At 34.6% G+C, this 25515-nt stretch overlaps 3 protein-coding genes across 4 annotated transcripts; all 3 read right to left on the reverse strand.

The window, feature by feature from the left end:
• Positions 1–30: 30 nt before the first annotated feature.
• On the reverse strand, positions 31–2099 carry LOC132192095 (large ribosomal subunit protein eL6-like). Its single transcript, XM_059607306.1, has 4 exons — positions 1771–2099; positions 1566–1672; positions 683–864; positions 31–415 (listed from the first exon to the last, which is right to left on the reverse strand). The coding sequence occupies exons 1-4, from the start codon at positions 2028–2030 to the stop codon at positions 260–262; spliced, it is 705 nt and encodes a 234-aa protein (XP_059463289.1). The 5' UTR covers positions 2031–2099; the 3' UTR covers positions 31–259.
• Positions 2100–4698: 2599 nt separating this feature from the next.
• On the reverse strand, positions 4699–10025 carry LOC132191929 (bZIP transcription factor TGA10). 2 transcript variants are annotated; one of them, XM_059607065.1, is made up of 11 exons: positions 9614–10025; positions 9368–9465; positions 8845–8921; positions 8645–8752; positions 8458–8526; positions 8276–8335; positions 8113–8190; positions 7955–8027; positions 7558–7829; positions 6837–7076; positions 4699–4997 (listed from the first exon to the last, which is right to left on the reverse strand). In XM_059607065.1, the coding sequence occupies exons 1-11, from the start codon at positions 9793–9795 to the stop codon at positions 4848–4850; spliced, it is 1407 nt and encodes a 468-aa protein (XP_059463048.1). In that variant the 5' UTR covers positions 9796–10025; the 3' UTR covers positions 4699–4847. The 2 variants fall into 2 exon arrangements, with proteins under 2 accessions (XP_059463048.1, XP_059463047.1); XM_059607064.1 differs by having other exon boundaries at positions 9368–9468.
• A 12719-nt stretch (positions 10026–22744) lies between these two features.
• On the reverse strand, positions 22745–24592 carry LOC132162192 (protein VACUOLELESS GAMETOPHYTES-like). Its single transcript, XM_059572458.1, has 3 exons — positions 24103–24592; positions 23614–23691; positions 22745–22944 (listed from the first exon to the last, which is right to left on the reverse strand). Exons 1-3 carry the CDS (start codon positions 24590–24592, stop codon positions 22745–22747), a joined length of 768 nt encoding a protein of 255 aa, XP_059428441.1.
• Between the last annotated feature and the right edge of the window lie 923 nt (positions 24593–25515).

The following is a 25515-nucleotide window of genomic DNA, read 5'->3' on the forward strand; positions in this document are numbered from 1 at the left end:
ATCATATCATTGTATTATGTATAGCAGAAGTAGCAAAAGAAGCAGGGCAATATATTGATTATTGGTATTAGAAGACAATCGAATTGGCAAAATGAAATTCTCACATAAGGCAAAATTTGTCAATACAAAATTTTGGTTCTGCTATAAAATTTGAAAATATGGCAACTTATAATATACTCGACGAACTCTAGAATAGTCCCAAAAAAAAAAAAAAACTCGAGAATAGACAATTCTCATGACAAGAACTGAGATACTTCCCCTAAAACACTAGCTCATGAGGCTTCATGCCTGACTTGAGAGAAAATCTTGAAGCCAGATAGCTCTGCAAGTCTGGGACTCCCTCAATGGCATTTATCAATAGGGTATCAACAAGCTTTTGACCATCTTTCTTCTCTTGCGGGAGTACCTTCTTTTCCTTCAATTTGTTAAGGAAAACCCAATTAGTAATTAAAATTATTCGAGAAAGCATAAATCACATGGCATGACACTTCTCCTATCCTTTAAAGTATCTTCTTCTTTTTTCCATTATTAACGATCAAATGCATGCAGAACAAACAGACCAACTGGACCAAATGGATCAGGTCATCAGGGGATGGCTATATTTATCATAGAAAAAGAACAAATAGCATGAATAGAAGAACAAGTAGCATGATAATATCAAAAACAAAAGGCTTTAACAAACCTCTTTCTCAGCCTCAAAGAACTCTCCCTCTCCTTTCTTATTCTTCTTGTCTGCTTCCTTTGCGAAGTAACCATCATCAAACTTTTCTAAATTGACCCCAGAAACGTCAACCTTGGTGGCAGTTGCAATAACATAAGATTGGTTCACTCGTCTTAAGGGAACACCATTGATCTTGAATGGCCCTGTTATAGCATAAATTCAGCAAGATTGCATAGAAAGCTTATTTCTTCTCAGTTTTTAAGTTTTTCACCTAAAGGGAGAGAAGCGTGCCACAAAAACAGAACATGCATAGGAAACAACAGAAAACTAATGAAACTACATATTTCTTAGAAAATAAACCACACTCGGGCTCCATTTGTATATTTCCCAAAACTAAATACTTTTCATTTTACCGTGTTTGGGGCAACTGAAAATTGTTTTTTCAGAGAAAGAGCTTATGACGGTTAACAGAAAACTACACAAAGATTTGTGCAAACCATTTCCTGTGTGTTCCTCCTTATAACTTCAAATATAAAGGGTAACAGTGTCGAATGAAAAGTTCACTTATATTTCGTGTAGTTCAGCTGGTAGATTAGACATTTCCACAATTATTGAGCTCAATTTTAATATTAATGACAAGCCCAATAACATGCTATGGCATCACACACTATAAACCAAAGCATCTATTATTCCTATAGATTGGGTCGTGGAGCATGGAAACAAATCACAACTATGCAGTTTTTTTTTTTTTTCCTTTTCTTGTTCTTTGACAAAAAATAACATAACAAAAGTACAAGAGTCAAGTAATATCCCCTACATTGCTTCTATTCCACCCAAAAACCATTCAAACAGCAACAACAATTCGAATAAGTTCAAAAAATCAACAACAGTAAAATAAACTTACCAGTAACAAGAAGCAACCCAGATGAAAGTTGTTTGAGAAAAACTACTCTCTTCCCCATGAACCTCCCAGTCAACAATATCAACACCGTCCCTGGAGTAATACTCGTCCTAACACATTCCCAAAACAAAAACCAACAGTAAAAAAGAAATGTTATTTAATATTCTGCGGGAAACAACGGAGAGCATGAGTAGCAGAAAAGCCGAACCTGAGCTTGGTGGGCTTGGGCTTTCGCTTGTTGACGAGCGGCTTCTTTACGTCGTCAGCTGGATAGAACTTGGGCGACTTCTCAGGTACCGGGTTGGCAGCCGCCGGCTGGGGGTCATGGCGGGGGAAGACGCCTCCGTTCTTGGCCTTTATAGCCCAGAGACCACGCTTGTGGTACATCTTGGATCGGGAGTACTTACCGACGCCGCGAACGAGATCTGGGTTGCGGCTCATTCTCCCGCCTCCCACCTTCGGCGCCATTGGACTTGGAAGATAGGGCTTATGCTCTTCACAAGGGAATAGAAAACGAAGGCGCAATGAGAAGAAGAGGGGATAAACCCTAGCCACCATATAAGAAAAAAAAAATAATAATAAATAAATAATAATAATAATAATTTCCTATGTTCTTCCTCCATTTTTCCTCTTTCCTTTTTTATTTTTATTTATTTATGTTGAAAAAAAAAAAAAAACTTTTTTATGTTTTTTCCTAGGTATAAGTTTATTTTTATACCATAAATATTTATTTGTTATAAGGTCAAACCACTATTTATAATATAAATAGTTCATTTAATAAGATATAACATATCCTCGCATGTGGAAGAATTGCGAAAGATAATTTTTATAAATGCTTAAATAAAAACTAGTGTATTTAATTAAATTAAATGATATAGTCTTAACTATAGCTAATTAATAATTAAAATGAATTTAACGGCAATGCCACTCATGAAAAAGTTGAAACTTGTTCAATAAATAAATAAATTAAGCTTAATGATAAAGTTAAGTGACGAGTCCGAACACAACTCACATTCGAAATAAAATAAAATGAGTTAAGTTTGAACTTTTTTAATACCCAAATTCGGCTTGATTATATTAGTAAATAGATGTTATTTGATGCTACCAAGGCCTGAGAAAAGCCCAAAATAGGGCTTATTTATGTTGTAGCCCAAAAAAAGTCCCAAGAGAGGCCTTATATTCTCCTCTTTCTCCCCTCAACTATGTCTATCAAATTTCCCATTTTCCCTCTCTCCCGCTTTGATTTAAAAAAAAAAAAAAAAAAAAAAAATTAACGTGACCTCCCTCTAAAGGAGAGCCCTCTCTCTCTTCTCCATTCTCTTTCTTTCCCATATTCAAAATAATGACTTAGACATCAAAGGATCAAAGGTTTATTGACGACTCTTTACGGTTTTGTAGGTGAATAGCAGCTCGGTCTGCACGTGATTAATTTTTAACCTAACAATATATATATTGGACATAAAATTTTTACAACTTGGGGTGTAAAAAAGTTTTTCAAATTTAATCTCTAAAAGTGAAATGTATCATTTTACATGTAAAAAACACGCTTTTTTTTTTTTTTTTTTTTACCATGTGTTTCTTATATATCTTTTAAATAGCATTAATAAAAAATAAAATATATTTTGACGTGTTAAAAGAGATGTATAATACTTTTTAGAGATTGAATTTATAGGACCAACAAATAATTGCTTGGTGATAATGATCTTTGAGTCTAATTAGGCTATTAGCTAGCCTTTGTCATAGGGCAAACAACTCGATGTGGAGCTGTGTACCCATTTTCAAAAGCCGCACGTATATAGTCATTGAGTTTGGGTCTTGACCATAATAAAGGGGTTAGTGTCAACAAGATCCGGTCCAAGCTCATGTTCATATTGCTTTTTAACTCATCTAACACTCAAAAGGTTACAGGAGATCTCTTTTGATTTTTTAATAATTCAGATTTTATTTTATTATCTTTCTCTTTTATCAAAAAAATTATTGAATTTGAATAGTTGAAAAATTACAAAAAAAGCTTATATAACTTTTTTTTTTTTTTTTTTTTACAACACTTGAACAAAATTCTACAGCCGTCAAAACCTTGTTTTTAGTGATTTTGATTCTTCCGCAATAAAACTCAATTCCATAAAGATGCAGTAATTTTTTTTTAACGAATTTGTTTTTGTCTCTTTTATGTTCTCAAATTAAAATATTAACAAAATAACTCAAAGCATAAGTTGATTTCACCTTTAAATCACATCAAAGAGAAGTGATAAGAAACTAAACAAATGAACTCAGAAAAATTTTCAAACTGACGTGACAGATTGTAAGTAGCAGATAAGAGAGAGAAAATTATATATTTTTAATTTAAAAACCCTTGTCACGTTAGTTTAAAATTTTTTCTGGGTTCATTTGTTTGGTTCTCTACCACTTCTCCATTTGTTAACGTGTGTTTCAAAGGCTTATTTATTTATTTATTTTTGTTTAAAAAAGTGTTTTGATGCGAAAAAGTGCTAGAGAGCTTAAGAGAATTGTCAATAATTTTTTCCAAACTGACGTGACAGGATTTCAGTTGACCCCTTTAATTTTCATTTTAAAATTCTTTCATATCAATTTGAAAAAAATTCTGAACAATTATCTTTGGCTCTCTAGCATTTGTCTTGACAAATATAATGGCGATGGATATCGGGTCATTTTTTTTATTAAAAAAAAAAAAAGACTTTTCTAGAGAATCTTTTTTTTTTAGGTTTTTTGTTGACCACAAACTGCTTAGTTTTTGGACAACTCAACTAGCAAGGGCCATTATCTGAGGGGTTAAACAAATGGGCCGAGGGGAAAGCCCAAGATGAAAGCCTATTGAGCATGCATGCAAGGCTGCAGCAACCCCGAGACCAAATGGGACGTTTCAGTTTCATCTTTCAACACCCGGCTTCAGTTTTCGTCTAAAGCCAAACAATTCCTTGTCTTACTCTAACCAACTTTTATCATAAGTAAACACCAAATCAAACCCTCTTCTTCTCATTTTCTTCTTCCTCCACACCTCTAGTTTTCAGTCAATAATGGCTGCGGACTGTGGACACCATTTCTTCTCCAAAATTCGTTACCCAAGAAGAAAGAGATCAGCAAGAGAGAGAGAGAGAGAGAGAGAGAGAGAGAGAATTCTACTGCTTCAGATTTAAATTTGTCTATCTATAGTTCTATACATCTCTATAGAAATGATGAGAAAATGGATTTCAAAGAAGTACATTAATAGTATATCAAGGGAAAGAGATTTAAAGATGTGGGTGGGGGTCTTCTAGGGTTCTTTTATCATTCCTGTCGAGGGCGTGCTAGCCACAGAGAGCTCAGAGCTCGGAGCCGATGGAAGTACTCTGAAATTGCCAGAAAACACCTTGCCGCTTGCCGGGTTGTCAGGATCTGATGCAGCCGGTGAATCGTCTGGTGCCTCAGATTATCTGCCTGTAAGTTTATTTATTTATTTATTTGTTAATAATAAATTAATTGCATAGATCAATAGCATAATCAAAACAGGAAAAAAAAGTCTTCTATCTAAACTTGACTATAAGAAAATAATAAAGAGTTTAACGACTATTATTTTGTTAATTTATTCAACAATAAATTTATAGAGTGTTTTACTGAGACACGAATTTGACTTTACCCCACGAGCAGTTTGCTTGTCAAATTCGCTAAAGAATAAAAATATTGAAAACATGATCAAATGTGGACATGGAAATCTAGTTGGTGAATATATATATATACTTGTTTTTTTTTTTTAATTTTTTTTGGGTAATTAATGACGTAATGCATGCAACTTAATTAATTAGGAAGGATATTTATTGATTGTGAGCAGGTCAAATTAATTTTCATGAAATGGTAACAATAATGATGATGACAAGGCAGCTGGACAGGAAAAGGGTAAAAATTAGCACTGTAAGTCAACTCGTGGCATATATTAAGTGGTCAACCTACGACTAAAAAAAATAGGTCCAGCCTAGGTGGTTGATTTGCTAATAATCATTGCGATGACGAATTTACCATCACTTCCTAGGGTTTGATTGGTCAAGACCATGCTTAAGCTTAAACCCTCCACCTTCTAATATATATGTTGATTTCTGGCAAACAACCAAGTAATTGATCCAATCTCATGTCATTTTTTTCCTAACTAGGGCCTTAATTTTCAAAAGGTTGTGGGTGCATTAATTCTAAGCTTGTGGGCCCTAATAATAATATCACAAAACAATGTGGTATTGGTGTTAATTACTTCTATGAAAGCATATATATTCACAATCACAAGAATGGTCATTAGTCAAAAGGAGTTATGGGTGAAGGGTCTACGTGGTGCCGTTAAGTCAAACGGTTACGACCATTACATCACTCAGAGATGGGGCTGCCCAGATCTGTTTCAGATACATATATGTATATATATATATATATATATATATATATATATGAGCTGGGGCCAGGTTTTATCCAGAAATGCCACGTGTAGTTAATGGTTGTAAACCATCACCACGTAGTGACACTCCTTCTAGCTAATGGATTTGTGACTAGTCTTAAGTGCGAGTAGCTTTTATGAATACAATGACAAAGCCATGTTTCCTCAAACATGTTGGTGTGTCTTTAGTTTTCTGGGTGCCGCTCAAAAAGAATCCTATCTTCTGTTCCAAGTGTCAGAATTCAGAGAGCATATTTGAAAGAAAACATGTGTAAAAACACAAAGAAAGTATTAGAGAGATGGGTTGGTTTGAATTAGGTAATAATAATAGAAGTTTTTGGATCATGTGCTTTCTAGAGCGCACGATCTATTGAAGGAGATATATTGGATCTAGTGAGATGATGAGGGTAAAATGCTCTAAAGTCCCTTTCAAGAAAGTTAATTGCCAAAACATTTTCACGAGAGGTAGATGTCTTTTTAGATTCCGTATTGTAACCACCAGCCACCTCATGGGAGTGAGACATGGAGTAGTTCATATGTTGGGGGTAGGTTTTCCAGCCAAACAAGGAACAGATTCTTGTTCCTCATATGTCCCCACGTTTTGTCAGAAGATCATAGTGGGGGACCACAATGAGTTAGACACTTATTAAACCCTATAGGATAAGCAATTAGCTAGCCGAATTGTAAACAATTTGGTCCGTATAAATAAATTTTGAATTGTTCAGCTATTTACTCGAAAATGTGAGTCATATTAGTAGCAATTTTGATAGATTTGATTTCCAATCAACCCTCATCAACATCAAGAAAGAGAATATATATATATCAACTAGGAATTATTAATGATGATAAACGTACGTACGAACCTGTCTAACAAAGCCTTCAACGGTGGACAACTTGTTCATCGCGATGGCCATCTGCCCCATGTAGTTAGCCATGTTAGGAGGACAGCTCAATGAATCGGCGGTTATAGTATCTATAAGAGAATGGTTGAGAGCTTCGAGCCCTTGGGAGAGAGCCTCTTCAGCCTCCTGTGTAGATTGTTGTAACGTACATATACCCACTATTTGCTGCTCCGTTAATGGCTCAATTTGGTTCAACAAAATCTAGCACACAATCAAAACACAGCAAAATCAACATATTTTAACATGGGAGTCTTTTTTTATTTATTTACTAGAAACCAAAGGGAGGGATGAGCATGGCTTCGGGACCTTTGTTTCCATGAATGAGAAAGAAATAGTGAAGAGGAGAGAGCCGGACAGCTCTCTTTCTATTTCTGTCTCGATCCAGAAATTGTAATAACATAAATCGCTTTATTGAAATGACATCTAACACGACCCGATAATAGAAACTGTCACAACACCTTTCGTCATTAATTGTTTTTAGTCATTATTCGATATCTTCATTGCAACTGCCACCGACAAGTTGGATATTTCATTTATCGTAAAAAAACCATTCCCTTTTCAGTGTACCTAATAATTCATGCTTAGGGAGTTTTTCTACACAAATTTTGCGAATATGAAGAAACTTGAGGGAGCTGAGAGAGAAAGAAGTTGTTAGTACTATTATTTTGAACACGTGGGGTACCTTGATGAGCTCAGATGGCCGGAATCCTCCAATCCACATGAAGCATCGTTCGGCCGGAGTCTTCCACATGCCGGAAACAATATGGAACACGTCACTCTTGGCGACCAAGCTTTTGAGGTTCATTGCCTCGTCAAAGTGAGCTAAGAAGTTGTCGACAAAGAGCCGTAGTTCGTTCTCTGGCAAATGCTCTTGCACCGCGGCTCGGAGCTCGCACGTGATTCGATGATGTTCCTCGAGCCATCTCGCATACTCTATGTCGAAGACAGCAGCATCTAAGGACAAAAAAGAAAAAAACCGGTTCAACCATTAATTAGAACAAAATGAACAACTTTAAAGTGGTCAACTAAAAGAAAAAGTAAAATCAAAAGCCAAAATGATTTTTGTTTGTTGGATGAACCTGTGCTAATGTTGCTCACGGGAACCGGAAGTCCCTGGTCTCCTCCTATAAGATTTCCACCAAAAAATATGCCCTAAAAGAAAATCAAACCAAATTCTTTATGAGTATTACATGGTATATAATATATGATTTGGCATTAATTAATTAAAAATACTTACTTGTGATCTAGCTCTTTGTAGCTCTTGTTCCAGCTGCGTAAGCTTAATTCTACTTGTTTCCAACTGCTGAACATATGCCTGTTATGCAACAGAAATTGGTTTAGAACACTTTTAGCAATGAAATGGAGATGAAGTTATATATTTAATTATGCGGATTTATTACCTTTTTTCTGAGCCTGCTTTTCCTGGCTGCCTCTCGATTTTGAGCAAGTCTTCTGAGTGTCTGCTTAGCAAAGATAATCATATAACACACGTTCACGTTTGTCGGAGAAACAAAACTAGAGTACTTGGAATTAATAAATAAATTACTAGAATGAATCAGATTAAGGAAGCAAAGATCGAAACCTTAGGATCTGGTGTTTTGGGACCCTCCTGCTCTGAGCTTGATGTTGGACCCTTGCGGTTTCCTTCACGCTGCCACAACATTAAAAAGAAACAGCATTTAAAAAACAAAGACATACAGTTGAGAGAATCTCAGTTGTCAATTATATTTATTTTTGGTTTAATTTACTTATTATTATTATTATTATACCTTGATCGATTTGGCGGGTTCAGGCCCCGAGGGAACATCGTTGCGTGCGTTGGCCAACTCCATAGACGGCTCTGATGGTCTCTTGGAACCACTAGTTGCTGGAGAAGCCTACCAAATACAAAACAAACCCATTTTTTAAAAAGAAAAAATTGGTTAATCAACGTCAATAAGTAGTAAAAAGTAAGCAGAAATTAATATACTTTTGTTGATGATGGGTCTACGTGCATAGGCTGAGAGGGAAAAATGTTGAGAGTTGGAGGCCTCATTCCTTGATTCTCTGCATAAACAAGTTTTCTGACAACAATTAATTATCTTCAGAGGGAGGAGCAAGTGTTTGGGGATCGTCATGCATTTGTGGCTTTCTGCGGTCCAAACAGAAAAGGAGGGAAGAAAAAACCAAACCCACAATTCGTACGCCTTTTTCAGTACATGTGGGATTTGCAAGGAATACATGATCAGTGGGTTGGTTACAAGTCATGGTCCAAGCTCCATACGACAAGAAACACAGACAAGCAGAGGGAGGAGAGAGAGAGAGATTTTCCTTGAAAAATGAAAATATTTCTTCCATGTTTCTTTCTGCAAGGATTCGGTCAAAGAAAGTACTCCAGAGGAGATTTCAATCTCTGGACATGCTTTTCCTGTGACCCAAACAGCTTTTACCTAAAAGAATCTCCCCACCAGAAAACACAAAATAATTTGACGGGGAAGAGAGAGAAAGCTCACGCCTTTGGTCTTGGACAGTGGAGGGGTCTTGTCCATCGAGGTAGAGAAAAAGGGCTTGATCTAGTTCTCCCAAATCATAAGCTCCAGTATCTTTGCTTCTGCTGACACCAAAAATTAACAGGAAAAATAAAAAAGGTAAATTAAAAAAAAAAAAATCAAAGAGTTAAAAAAGACATGTGCACTAAGCAGGACCTGGTCTACATAGGCGGTGCGATGACAGAAATGAATTAAGATGGTAAAAATTACATGAAGTTTCCAGGAATGGAGGACGATGAAGATGATTGCATCATTGCATAAGGAATCTGATGATGATGATTATCTTGTATTTGATGCTGCTGCTGCTGTTGATGATGATGATGATTATGATGCTGTTGTTGTTGTTGTTGTACTCGGGTTTGCTGGCTGGTGCCCTTAATATTAGAAGCCATGAAAGCTGCAGCCTCTAAAAGCTTGGATTTTTGCTCTTCCTTTCTCCTACTTCAAGAGTTGTTGAAAACCCCATCAATGGAAAAACCGCCTCCAGGTTTTCCTCCAAACATTTGAGAGAGAAAGAGAGAGTCGGTTATGATTAATGGAGGGAGCTTCTTGCTGGGAAGATGGAGAGAGAGAGAGAGAGAGGGAGGGAGAGAGGAAAAGAAAGAAAGAATTGAATTGAATCCAAACAAACAACTTTGATTAGCTTTCCCTAGTTCTGCCCCTTTATCTCTCTCTCCCTCAGAAGCAGACGACTTTCTGAAACCAAATTTTCAGATAAAGCGGTTCTTGAGAATAAGATATCCTGTTCAACTTTCTCTCTCTCTCTCTCTTGATAGAAACTACAGAAGACCTGTGTGAAACAGCCTTTTTTGTTTTGTTTTGTTTTTTGTTTTTTTAATTGAGGGAAACCATCTTGGGTGGTATATGGAAACCGCCGAAGGCTTCCTTGTCCAACCCTCTTATTCTAAGCATCTGAAATGACGGAAAACCCCTTAGTGGTTTTTGAGTTTACTATTGACATTTTCATGCAAACTTACACGTAGCGGGTGAGGCGGCTCTTGTCATGATCAAAGATCATAATCACTTAGCCGTTTTTTCTTCTTCATTTTCTTTTTTCTTTCGGTCCTTGTTAAGGTTGCTTCACTTCTACATCATTTATAAAGTTCAAAAATTTTCAATTTAGTGTGTCAATTTTTTATTTTTAGTGGAGAAGTATCAAAATTACCAAAATACCTTCATTTTTTTAAAAAAAAATTGTAAAGATTCATACGTTTATTAAGATTTAACGAAATATGCAAAAATAAACCCATCAGAATCTTTGCAATTTTTTTATAAAAAAAAATATTGATATTTTGTAAATTTTGACACGATTTAACGGAAAAATGTAACAAAAGGATGACATTGCAAAAAATTAAAAATTCAATGCACTAAATTAAAAACTTTTAAACTTTAAGGAAGTAATGACAAAAATGATCAAAGTTTTATAGGGTTCAAGTGAAATTTTTCATTATTATTATTATTATTTCTTGCATGAAGAGTTCATCAATTTTGTGATAGACATTTAAGACAATTACCTAACACCGAAAAACTACCACTCCCAAACTAATTAACAGGATATGGCAGGAGTCCTCCATATCTGTTCAGAAGAATATACACCTACATTTCTTTTACAGTGTGTCAATATATAAATGAAGCAGAGTCAATCACAAAAATAAAATAAAATAAATAATAATTGTTGGATCAAGTGACTTATATTTTATAAGGTATAAAGAGTAATTAGTATATACTTGAATACTAGTATGGTTGGCTAAGTAGTTGGATGTATGTGGGGATAAATAGGTTGTACAGTACATGGTATTTTGGGTTTTTCTAAAATACGTTCGTACAATTAGAGTTTTCCTATAAGTATATTATGTTGTAACCCTAAATTATTAATAATAAAATATAATCATACTCTCCTATAGACGTAGGCACATTGCCGAGCCATGTAAATCAGTGTCTCAATTTTCTCTTACTCTCTCTTTTATTATTCATCGCACGTTAATAACAATAATGCTTTTCAATCATGTGGTAACACGTGTCAACAAATTATAAAAGAGTTGAAGACGGTCCAACATTTCTATTTTGTGAAATTAAATCATCATAGAATGTTGGAAGATCATGAAAGACTCATATATATGAAGTAAAATCAAGATACAATTCACAATTGTGATGATTCTTCTTATGCCCCAAAATGGTAATAATGAGTACTGTGAAGGTAACAAAAATCCCAGATATCCGATGCTAGAAGAGCCAAATCTTTGAGGAAATACCACCACCTCCATTTTTAACCTTGTAAGGAAAGCTAGGGGCAAATATCAGCTTTAACCAATGAATAACCACTTGCTCAGTGTCACTCACTATATATATATATATAGTGTGTGTGTGTCTATTATATATAAAAATCCTCTTAAAAATTTTCATATTGAATAAATTTCCAGCCAACACATGAGATTAAGTAACACTAATTAATTAAATATATTTTACCGCGTTTTTGTGGGGTGGGTATTGAGGGCTCATATATATGCATATAAGAAATGCAAGGCTTACAAACAAATTTTACAGAAAAACTTTACAAACTGATGTAGCACAACATGATGATATGTAAAGACAAATGATAAACTAAAAATAAAATTAATAAAGAAAATAGAATCTTAAACTATATATGTTTGCATGCATATACAATCTAAAAATTCAGGGAATTTGGAAATATATTAAATCATATAGCAAGGAAGAAATTTAAAAAATATAAATATATATATATAACTCATAAAGCAATACCATAATAATAAAATGATTATAACTTCTAAGAATTCGAAAGGAAAACTAATGCCAAAAAAAAAAAAATAGGGACTATAAATAACTAGAAGAAAATGCTCTAAATAAGCACTCCTTTCCGGAAGCGAAAGCATTTGGGCTTGCAAGTTTCAACAGCCGTACGTTACAGAATCGTCAGGGGTAGTATTGTCATATGCTGACCCTTAGTTTTCACATATAGCTGAGTAATAATTACCAGAGGCAGCTGTCACCAGGGCTTGCATGTAGGACCGTTGACCATTGAACACGTGTCATGGCAGTGTTCTGTTTTGGTTTTGGGTGTTGAGGTGTGGGACCCAAATGATCGGGCTAAAGTGAAAACGAATCAGACGGCTGAGAGGCTTGGACCTCAAAAGTCTGGTCAGAGTGGGGCCCACCGAGACCGGCCCCCACCTTTCCCGCGATTTTTTACTCCCGGGTTTTCAACCACTCCCAAAATAAGGACTGTCTGCTAACTGCAAAGAAAGTGATATAAAAGAAAAGAAAAGAAAAAAAAAAAAAAAAAAAAAAAACCACATAGCACCTCCCAATGCTTCATATATAAAGAGTGAAATTTAATTATTATTGGCCATAAAAAGAAATTATTTATTTATTTTTTGAGTATGTATTTGATGCATTATTAATAGGTATAAAGGCAATTAACTTAGGTAACATTAGGTTTTAGTATTATAGAAGGATGAAAAGATAATTGGTTTATGCCTAGTTTTCCTTGAATTTAATTCTTCTTTCCTTTTCAATCTCATTACTTATGATTTAAGTCAAATGGGGAGGTTGCCTTCCTAGCCACCACATGACCATCACGCCTTGTCGTCTAGTCGATCCCTATGCGCATGCGAGTGGATCTCACGCTGACCACACGCGTGGTTCTCACATTGTTCTGTGCTTTGCTTCTGCTTTTCTTTTGCCTCCCCTTCATCGTTTTTTGAGTTTATTTTATTGTTTTTCCATTTTTTTTTATTTTATTTTTTTTTGGGTGGGTTCAATCTTTCTATGCTTATTTGGTTTGTTATAGTTGATGAGACTTTTTTTGCGGTGTCTTTCGTACACCTAGTTGGCGCCTCCTGCTGGTGGCTTTAATCTGGCCTCTTACAGTGCCTCTTTGCTACTATGGTTCTCACTCTAGCGAGGGCTTGTTGCATTGATTAATATAGTGCCCTAATTGGTGGCCAATTTTCTTGGCTTTTGTTCCAAAAACCCAGATAGTTGTATCAATTATTTGACACATTTTCTATTTTATATTGTTGCATTTGACAATGTATGTATATTGTGCCATATCATTTAAAAATTTTAAATAATGTGGTAATATGTTCATTATGTGGCGGCATATACACCAATAAATCTGTAAAATTTAGTAGTCAAAACTATTTTGTTTGATGCGAAGTTGAATAGCTTTCAAGTTTCAATTCGAAGTGTATTTATTGGTCATGAGGTTCCTATTCAATATGGCGGGTTTTTTCATGGTTTTATACTGAAAATAAACAATTTTATTGAACCTTCCATAATTTTTAGGCAGTGAGAATAATGATTTTCATAAGTTTTCTTTGAATAAAATGTCTTACGTAACTTTGATGTAGAAGTTGAAAAAACTTCCCATTCAAGACTAATTATTATTGGTCATGAGGTTCATAATCACTATGGCGAGTTTTTCATCATATATTTTATACACTCAAGCAAATAATTATGACATTTATCTAACACTTGTACTTCTTGGCCCTTCATCATCGTCGAGCCTTTAAATACTTTGGAGGAAAACTTGCAACCCTTTATTTATTTATTTCACTTTTTGTTTATTTAACTTAATTAAAGTACAGCAAACCTAAAAGGGAGATATATATTAGCTGTCGTCAAAGCCCACATCATAGTCTAATGGGTGGTAAGCGTACCAAATTTGAAAATCTTGGGGGTAAATCTGGAATCTTAAACAAGTATATATATATTAGGGCCTTGAACCAATTGGTGGAGATCTGGCTTTTGGCTAATTCTAACGAATTAATGAGCATATATATAGGTATTACAATTGATTTTGAAAATCCAAAAAAATAAAATAAAATAAAAGATTAATGACAGGGAAAGCCCATACTAATTTAAATGAAATGAAAATCAAATGCTAAACATATGGCTTAAAAGATCGATCCATTTCTAAAGTTAAATATAAGAATTTCTTAAACACTATTAAGCAAGAGGAGAAATGATACTGAGTAGATTCTCGTATAACTATCATACAATTATAATGACGTGGCAGTACATATCCAAATGTTTATTTTTACTATCACATCATAATAGTCGTATGAGAGTCTACAAACGGCATAATCAAAATAATTTTGAGCAAGAGCATATTGCCACGTTGGATTAGTTTGGTCACTCTTAAAGGAATTTGTCTCTGCCATGGCCATTGCAAGGCATGTGTGGGGGATGAAGGGAGTTACGTACGTACTTGCGATGAGAGGAAAAAACACCATTCATGCAATTGCATTGCATGCGTTATTTTATTATTTGTGTATTTATTAATTTATCTTCTTTTGGGGGTGGAGGGTGAAAATAGAGATCAATGTTAGACAAAGATCATCATCAGCCAAAAAAGCAACACGATGGGCCTTTTGCCAAAATCAGGGCCTTTTTTTTTTTTTAAAAAAAAAGAAGGACTTGAGTTTGAATTTGATGACGTCTACGGCTGGGTCCACTGTTCAACTTCCTATCCAAATTTTAACGACAAATAATTGGTAGGTGGCTTATTTTACACGTCAAGCCAATATACATAAAGATTAAGTGTGTATATCATGTCAATTAAGCCATGTAAAATCTAAATGAAGGTTGATTGACGGCCTTTTAGGGGTGGTTAGACCACTTCTTTATTTTGAGAAAGTTCGACTACCTTCAAAATAGGCTATGCATGGTGGCTAAAGGAGTATCCAACACTCGTACGACTTCTTTTGGAGCGGTCAAATCACCCCAACTCCTGTTTTTAATTTTTTGGCATGTATTTTTTGTTTTCTTTTTGTTTTTTGGGTGTATATAACTTTTAAAAATATAATTGAAATTTAACATAGCTTAATTAACATGGCATGTATAATAGGTCAAATGATCTACTATTAAAATCTAGAACAAAAGTTGGATGATAGACCTAATTGATAGATGACATCAAATTCAAGTACCCCTTAAATGGATTTTGGGTGCGTTTGAGATTGTGATTTCTCAAGAATAATCTGTGTTTTTAAAAGATATCGCAAAACGTTAGGTGTTTGACTTTGCGATTTAAAAAGCACATAATTTAAAATAGGAAAAAAATCTGCGATTTCAATAAGCTGGTTAGGGTGTGCTTATTTGAAAAAGTGCAAATTTAAACCAAAATCACGAATTCACATAACAAATATCTAATAAAAAAGTATTTTTTAACATGTTTTACCAAACGCCTTTACAATTTTAAAAAATAGCGATTTCAAAAACGTTATTTTTAAAAATGCTATTTTTAAAATCACACTTATTAAAACCGCAATTTCAAACAGATCCTTAATTACCTAAGTATATATGGTATATCACTAAACAATTAAGTTTCGTTCAATGAATTTTTTTCCTTTTTAAGAAAATCAATATTGTTGAGATATTGATGGTGGATTAGGCGTGAACCTACACCACTTCAATAAATAAGCAAAATTGAATACGGAATCGAGGGAACAATAGAAGAAAATGATCTTAATTTAATTTAGACTAACAAATGCAACTGAAATTTAAATTTTTTAAGAAAAGTACAATAACCAATAGCTTTAAAATAATTCAGAGTGCAATTTCAACCCAAAAAGACATAATATCATATGGTCCTAGGCAAATAGATGATAGAAGTTTTGATTTGTCTTTTTCTATGAGGCAAATATATGTCAACCACATACACATTTTCTTTTTTCAAATTTAAAAAGGCAGGCGAGGGAAATCAATTGTAACTATTCTACTTGGGCGTGATCATAGTAGTACCTACCCACTTTGAACCGCATAAGAGGGGTCTAGATGGTGAAAACCGCATGTGCTCTCTCAAGTCCAACTGGGCTATAGCTTGGCACAACCCCACCAAAAACCAAGATGATTTACACTAATCAGACATAAAGATTTTTAATATTGTGGGATTCAAACTCATGCCCTAGTGTGTACCTAACGACTTATCTGTTCACTAATACATATATGCCCGTGTTTGTATACGTATTCAAATAGGCCTATATATTTATATAAAGTATTAGTTGGCCAACCATTATTATTTGATCATCATTAGTAGCATGGTTGCTTATATGGATCTCATTATCAAAGAAGTTTTCTGGTTTAATTATTAATATAGCAAGGGAAGAAAAAAAACACAAACTAAATTTTTATTTTTATTTATTTTTGTAGAAGTATATATATTAAATTTCTGTTTAGGGGTTGGACCATTTCCACGGCCTTTTTGGTTATCCAAAACCTATATAGTAAATGTCAACAAAGTTGACAAACTTATCCTTAAGTCACTATATCTAATTACTAATTTACTAGCAAGATCCAACCCCCCTCCCCTTTTCAATCTGAACCCTACTCGGGTCACTTTCGTCTACTCTCACATTTCATATCATAACCAACACTTGACGCATAGATAAACACTTGCGTGATGTACATTAATTAATTCTTTGTTTCCACAAACTTGAAGCATGTTGACACAATTTTAATATTTTCATCTGTTTCAGTGGAAGTTTTTGGTCGAGTCACTTAAATTAAACATGTAGAGAGAGTAAGAGAAGGAGCGTCGAGCTTATTAGAGTCGAGTTCGAGCTATTCATAAACAAATCGATTGATTTAATTAGAACCTTGAGAGTATGAAAAACTAAAATGCAAATATGGTAATTACTTTGAAGTTACAAATAAATGAAGCGTAACATTGTTAAATAACGTGACAACATATATTTCCACCATTTGTCATCATGTATATATCGTTAAATGCAATAAAATAAAGTCTTAATCATGATATAATTATCTCAAATTTAAAGTGAAATGGAAATTGTTGTGAAAGCCTACACTCTCACCAACCCAGTGGACAACCAGACTAAACACAACCCCAAAGGACCAGCTAGTCCACCAAAACCCAACCTTGTGTGAAGCACACGTTCCTGAGGGAAATTTCATATTAAGCAACTATTCTCTATAGAAAGCAACAAGTGCACCTACTTAGAAAAGACATACAACTCACTAAAAGAAGGGGGACCATAATCTCTCGCGCGATCAAAGGCCAAATCAATAGCTGATTGATGGTAAATTGGTAATTGCCTAATAAAAGCATTCACGCTATCAAAACGGTACTTAGCCAATATATATAAGGTCAGTAGGAGGTTAGACCTGGGTATACACTCATGCCATAATCTCCATCTATCTCTTTCATTCTCAACCCATATTTTTACTGACTTATGTATCGGAGGTGGCGTCACAGCTCCCTCCCCATTTCGCAGCGCTATTCGAACATTCAGTTGTCTTGTAGAAATCTCAGATCGAGAACTATGTATGTGTAATCATTGATTAATTTTTGGCATTAACAGAAAATGATCATATATATTCTAACAAAAAAAGGATGTGCAAGCAGCTTCACCTTTTTATTTATTATACCGTTTAAAATTTTTCCAAATTCAGCTTCAGCCCTTCCACTTAAATTTCAATGAGACATTTTATATGTATGAAAAAACAAATAATTTGGATTAGGTATATCAGATCACATTAGCACAAAGTAAACTAATTTTATAATTAGATTATTAATAGGTCTGCTCAAGGCCATTCAAGTAGCTAGGTTTTCCACCAACTCCGATTGGCTGAGTCGACATTTCCAACCTGAAAACGACATTAATTCCAAATGAAACAATAAAACCGTAATTTGCTCACCGTGTAAGCTTGTAATTTGTGTGCCATGATTTAAAACATCATTTGACATTACACGTATGCCATTGACTCTCCATTTTAAGCCTTATTTTTATTTTTTATTTTTTAATGTATCCCTTTATCTTTCAATACGATCTCCAAAGTTGACATTGTGACATATATATATATATGTGTGTACGTTTGATTAAGTTATGGAATTATTTTTTTTATTATCATATAATAATATATTGTTCAAGTTCCTGTTTAATTAGATTTAGCATATTTAATAGATATCATTGAGTAATATTTTATCTGCATATTGAATCTATATGTAGTTATTGGGTACCGACCTCCAACTACTTAATATTATAGCCTATTTTAAGGTGTGGCTGCATTTCGTTTAATTTTCTCGGGAAAATTATCTACAAAATTTAAGAAGTCCACCAGGGTAGTCAATTATGAATTTGGAAATCTAACTTTAACGTTGCTGGTTGCCTTGTTCAAACCCATGATCATCCACAGAAGATATATATTGGGAATTTTTTTTTTTCTTTCTAGTTTTTATTTTCTTTATACTAAAGACTTTGAAGAAGAAGAAGAAGAAGAAGAAGAAACAAATTATCAATAGTTTTAATCACACCTTATAATACTCTTCTACTTATAATGATAGTGATTGAGCACCAATTTGATCCGATTCAATGAATCGACCTTCTTGAATGATGTTTTCTATTATTAGTCTTGTTAATTTTTTGGTTGACTTTTGAATTGAGCAGTTGGTCAACTAAGCAATCATTATTAATTTCTGTTTATCTATGTTAATTATATGAATCTTCTTGCTGGCTTGAAGACTGTTCTGATTAAGTTGAGGGTAAGGCAACGAGGAAGACATCATGCATTGCACCAAAAGGTGTTACCACTCTCCCACACCGGTCAGATTGTTGGTGGAATTTGCAACAAAATCTTATTTCTTAAAGCACGTTTCTCAGGTTTGCATAAAGTTGACATATGAAATAATGAGAACTCCGCCAACAGAGGACAGCCACTTCCTAGTCTTTCTATATAATTATTGATACTCACACTAGTCTTCAAAGAATCACATATAACTTAATGACACTCTATATCTAGTTAATTCATAATTAACATATTAATTTGTTTGTTTAAGTAGAGAGGCCCCAGGGCATGTTGATGATTCTTGCTCCCAATAAGTTAGTGAATTTTCTTAATGGGATAACTATCCCACAATCACCGTATGAGAGTGGGAGTAATATTATTTAATAAACTGTTATACGTTACAATGAAAATAAACAAAAAAAAAAAATTAAGACAAATTAAGTTGGGGTAGTACGACTTTAGAGATTAAAAAGTGCATGCCCTATATGGCTACATGTTTATTGTACTAACTTGGTTATAGTGTGTTACAAGAGATCCTATTTATGGTGTTGTAGGTGAACTAATTAGCACAAGGCAACTATTATCAATATGGGTTGACTTGGCTCCAATACCAAGTAAAAAAATATATAAAAAAAAAAAGGAACAAAGCAGAAGTAAAGAGAGACAAAAGAATTTGGGATGGTTTGTCCTTAATGGTCTATGTCCACCACTAAGAAGTGCTCTATAAGGCTACGTTTTTATTATATTAACTTGATTATAGAGTGAATTAAGCCATCAATCACAACTATTATTAATATTGTGGAAATCCTGTACTCATTATTATGCAATCCTCTAGACTTCTTATGAATTTGAATTAGGATATAAGACTATATAAGTAAACTCCAACTCGACCCACTTAATTAAACAGGTCAAACTCCTCAACTTTAACTTACTAATTTCATATTGGGTTTATGTCAAATTCACGAGTCATATTAAAAATTGTCAACCCTAAATATTGTGTCGAATTCAAATCGCATTAATGCATGATTATAAAACTATATAGGTTAACATTAACTTGACCCAGTTGATCAAACAGTTCAAAAATCTAAACCCACTAATTTTATGTTGAGTTCGTATCGAATTTGTAAGTCATGTTAAAAATGATAAGCCCTTAGAATAATTCTAAGACCTATGTTACCTTGTTTATCTTTCTTACTACAAAAAGGCAAATCTTGTTATACTAAACGAAATAGCACCTTTAGAGCTTAGGGAATAAGATAATGGGCCTTACTTGAAGAGAATGATCAAAGGATGGAAAGTCATGAGATGGGGAAAAGTTAGGCAATGAACCTCAAGAGAGAGGGAAATGTGTATTTTTTTTAGTTGGATATTAATAGTGGAGAAAAAGAGAGAGCAGAATTTGCTATATTTGCCATTTCTTTTGCAATCTTTCAATTGAATCGGATGGGGGCCAATATGGGCCTTAATAATTCCACCCTTATCAACAGGGTCCAAATTTCCAAGCGGGACCCATGAGCCCTCTTTTCCAGTTTCCCAATATATAGTAAATCGTAATCCGGTTGGGGGAGCTGTTTTCCTGCTGTTTCTGTTTCTGCCGTCAACCGCGCGCAATGAATTGAATGGGACTTTCTTTTTCTGTTTGAAGCTTGACCGCCACCTCCCGTGTCTTTTTTTCCTCTGGGCACTAAATTCAGATAACCCGCCGCCCACCGGCCTCCTGGCCCCGATCTAGACGGCTGCCCTTGGCTTGGCCTTTTAATTAGAGCTCCCTTCTAGATTTCCACTATACAAATCGTGTCCAAATAGTTCTCTTTAATTACTTTTGAACCTGTTCTGTTCAAAGATCATCAACTGCAAATTGCAATTTCCCCACGGTATGCCATATCAAATGTAAGGTTCTCTTTTACCCATTAATCCCTTTCACTTTGTGGAATGCGATTTCGGTTCAAGTCTCTAAAATTCTTGGCACGTTTTTTTTTTTTTTTTCCTATTCAAATTCGTCACGTTTTTTAATGGGTTTTAGTGGTGTTTTTTTTGTTTCAAAATTAATTAATTTTTTATATTATGAACAAGATGTACTAAAAAAAAATACTTCTATGATTCTATAAATCGGTGACTAAAATCTTTAAAAGCATCTTAAAAATGATAAATGAAAGTAAAACAAAGAATTATATATCACGAAATGCAGCGAAGTATAAGGCTTTTAAATATTTGGATAAGCTAAGAGGCAGCAGGTACACAATGAGCCAAGGGGTTTTGATAAGTTGGGCCTCCTTTGACTTGGCTTTGGCACAGCATTCAACAGACACAAGTCCTCTTCCTCACAAATCATGACTTGAACAACATTTACTGATAAAATTCCAATGTTTCACACTTGTATGGAATTCTTAGTCATTCTACTGTCTGAATTCTACTTATATTTAGTGCAACAAATCAATTCATCTTCTGTGTATAAACTTTGATGCATGTGTTCAAACCTATTCCACCTTCTCTTCCTGCCAAATAATAAAGTATTGACTGCCATAAGAAGAGGACAAAGAAATAAAAATAGGACAAAATTCTGATTTTACTTTATTATATCATATATCCAACAAACTCTTTATATGAGTCATAAAATATAATTATTACGAGTCATTTTACTTTTCCAGCAGATACTTTAAAATAGAGTATTCTTCATTCATTTTGCTATAGTGAACGTATTTTTTTTTATTATCTTCTCCCGCTTCTCTTTCCCTCTCCATCAACTTTCACAATAAAAAATACATTCAAAAATAATATTTAAACAAAATACAGAATTTGAAAAAATAGTCTATTAGAATTTATATTGAACAACTAATAGTTAAAATTGAAAAAAATAAAAATTATATGTATCTTGAGCAGCTAAAATAGTCTCTATTTCTAGAAATGCTCTTAAGCGTTTGGAAGAGATGATAAAGGGATAGATCATGGATGTATGAACACACTTATGAGGTAAATTGCAGGGAAATTTGTTTTTCTTATAAAAAAAACAAATATTGCAAAATTTTCCTTATGGGAGGGAAGGTGTGAAAGTTATTTTGTTAAGACACGTGTGACATATGGTTCTATCCCTTTGATAAATACGACATCACCAATAAGAGAATTCTATAAAAAAAATAATTTATGGGTTTTCTGGGTTTTCTTTATTTGCCATATCTGGACCAGATCATGATGGGCACCAATATCTTTCTTGGATGGTCCAATACATGACCACTGGACCCTTCAATTCACCAAAACTGGGAGCCCAACACGGCTTCAACGGCCCATTCTCAATTGAGATTCATATTCGAATTATATAAAAGAATGTTACGAAATTCAAAATTCCGTTCAAAGTGTTTGAATTATATAAAGCTACATAATCAAATTGCTCATATATAGTTTTCTCTTTTGTGTCTGTTTTTTAACCGTTACTAATTATTATTATTTTCATAAAATTTGGTGATGTAGGTTGACTCCATGTGTGAAAAATAATGGCTGGGGTGATTTTATTAACTCTTGAAATAAAAGATTACAATAACAATAGAAATAAAAGACAAATTCAACTCAACAACTACTCTTGATAGTCCTTATCAGACTTCGAGATAAACTCCCAATCCAACAGAACCAACTCCGATCCAAGCTTAAAGGGATAAATTAAATGATATATAGCTTAAGCAAAATTACAATTGCTTAGCTTTATTGAACAATACAACCGAAATTTAATAAACTCAACAACCAAACTTACTCAGGCAGCCATTATCCACGTACGCAACCATGTAATGTTACAGATGTAACACGTTATTACTTATATTTCTGCAAACACTCTGGATTCCAGCAGTGAACGATGAACTTGCATTGAGTGCATTCTATGGCCACAGCATCGAAGATTTTGCCACATGCATCACATGGAGCGGAGTCTTTAGTCTTTCGAACAAAAGTGAGAGGGTGCTCGTGCTTTTCACTTTTGTAACTTCTTCCAAACTTGATGTATGGATATTTCCCTAGAATGCATTGGACATGAGCAGGAAAGTCACATTTTTCACAAAAATAAAACCAATGCTTTGAATCCCTTTCTTCTTCGCAAATCAAACAATAATATTCTCCGAAATTGTTTTCAGCAACATAGGTGAGTACAAGTGGATGTTCATCATATTTGTGCCTAGTTACGAGCGGAAGTGTTGCACATTCAAAACCCAAGGCGAAATCACAAGTAGTGCATACAAATACCTTCGTGTCCTTGGACTGTGTGTAATTATGATCACAAGCATTGCAATTTTTATTAGAACTTACAGGAAGGAAGAGGGAGTGTTGGTGACCTTCATGTTTCAAGATTTCTGGAATTGAACAGCATTGAACGTCAAGATAATACTCACAACCTTGACATCCATAGGTGAAGCCATGACGAGAATGGCCACAAGTGTCACAAATGTATACTCCACCGTCGTAAGGTGCATTTGAGAAGAGGGTGAGTTTGTGTCGATGAAGTATGTGATTCTTCTTTTTTGGTAATTGAGCACATGTAGTATGGAGAAAAAAGTGGCATTGTGTACATTTGTAGAAAGCGGCCGAGATTATAAAATGCATACACCCATCACACAACTTGTGATTCAAAACCTCCTCATGGCTAAGAATTAAATTATGTGGATGGCTAAAATGTTGTATTTGATCACCTGGCTTAATCATCTCCATAACATCAACTGATTTCTCAGGCTGCAACATGTGATCTAAATCTTTCCGCCTACGTGCATCTGCACAGTACAAATGTACCACAAAATTACATTTTTGACAACAAAAGGCTGCATTTCCAATCTTCACCTTTTGACGACATAAATTACAAAATATGTCGTTGAAATTCTTCGCTTGACGATGAAAGGAATATATAAGAGTGAGGGCGTGATGGTGTCTTGAAATTATGATGGTGCGTGGAAATCCAGCACATCTGGAGTGAATGAAAAGTGGACAGATAGTACATAAGGAGGCGAAGTCTGTGCCTTCTTGACCACATGCCACACAAGTGAAGTGGATCTGCTTAAAGGATGGGACAAATGCATGTTGGCAATCATCACTATTATTAATCAGTGTGCGTGTAGCACACGTGATATCAAGGTTGAAATTGCACTTATTGCAACTGTAAAAAATGCATGTACTACACCATTTACCGCAAGCATTACAAGTACTGGAATATTGCCTTGATGGCATAAGAATAAGGATGTGGTTTGGGTGCGAGGGGTGACACTTTTGGCGGGGCAGCATGGCGCATGATTTGTGAAGCTGGAAGTTGCATTCGGAGGTGGAGCATTTGTATCCAGGACCATCTACTTGCTCGCCACATGCCATGCAAACAACTCCCTCCTTGCCATCTTCATTTTTCAGCTCTTCTGTAAAGATCAACTGATCATCGTGCCTATGACCGAAGTGAAATTTAATGGTTGACTCGTCAAAGCATGATACATGACAGAGGTATTGGCATGTCTTGCATTTGAGAGTGGGACCCACTACAGCCGATTCATTGCACTCTGTACAGACCACTTGTTCCTTGCCATCATTTTTCAACTCTTCTACGAACGCCATTTGATGCCAATCCATGTTGCTTTCGTGGACAAAATTAATCTGTGTCAACCTCTCTCTTAGAAACCGTTGCATCTCCATCTCTCGCTATCACTCGGATGCGCAACACAACGGAGAGGTAAGTAGCGGGTGGCCGTTATTTGGTCGTGTAGAGTGAGGTCAAACTAGGAGGTAAGATATTTTTTTTGGCAGCTTTAAAGATTTATGATAGCAAAAGATTTTGCATTGCTTCAATTCCACTACTTTGTGCCTAAGCAACTTCAACTAGACTAAAAAAAAAGCAAAAGATTTGCATTTGCCGGATTCCACCCCTTTGTGGCAAGCAACTTCTAGGAGATTTTTTTAAAAAAAATAAAAAATAAAAAATAAAAAAGCAAAGCATGTCTAGACTTGTAGTGACCGAATTCCACCCCTTTGTGCCAAGTAACACATAATTTCAGCTCAATATTCCAAGATTTGAGCACAACAAAAGTACCTGCCCCCTTTCACTTTACTTTGCTTGATCTTGATGGGTTCCTTTTCTTTAAAAATCAACTTTGTTTCCGTGAGCTTGTGGAGAGATGAGTTAACCGAAAAAAAAAAAACTAATTAATTAATTCCATCTTTGAAGATGTAGGAATTTACGGTCAAAAGTCCCATCAAGCAAAATCCAGTATATATAATTAAGCATAGAGATTGGTTCACCGGCGGAAGGAATTCAATGGTACAGAAAAATGTAAAAAATCAAAAGATTTGCATTCGCCGAATTCCACCCCTTTTAGCTTTTTGGCAAGCAATTTCAAGGAAAAAAAAGCAAAGCATTTATAGTGCCCGAATTCCATCCCTTTGTGGCAAGCAACTTCAAGGAGAACCCAAAACAAAAAAAAAAAAGCGTTTGTAGTGGCCGAATTCCACCCCTTTGTAGCAAGCAACTTCAAGGAAAAAAACAAAAGAAGCAAAGCATTTGTTAGTGGCCGAATTCCATTCCTTTATGGCAAGCAACTTCAAGGGGAGAAAAAAAAAAA

The sequence above is a fragment of the Corylus avellana genome, chromosome ca9 (genome assembly GCF_901000735.1).
Source record: "Corylus avellana chromosome ca9, CavTom2PMs-1.0".
Lineage (NCBI taxonomy): Eukaryota > Viridiplantae > Streptophyta > Magnoliopsida > Fagales > Betulaceae > Corylus > Corylus avellana.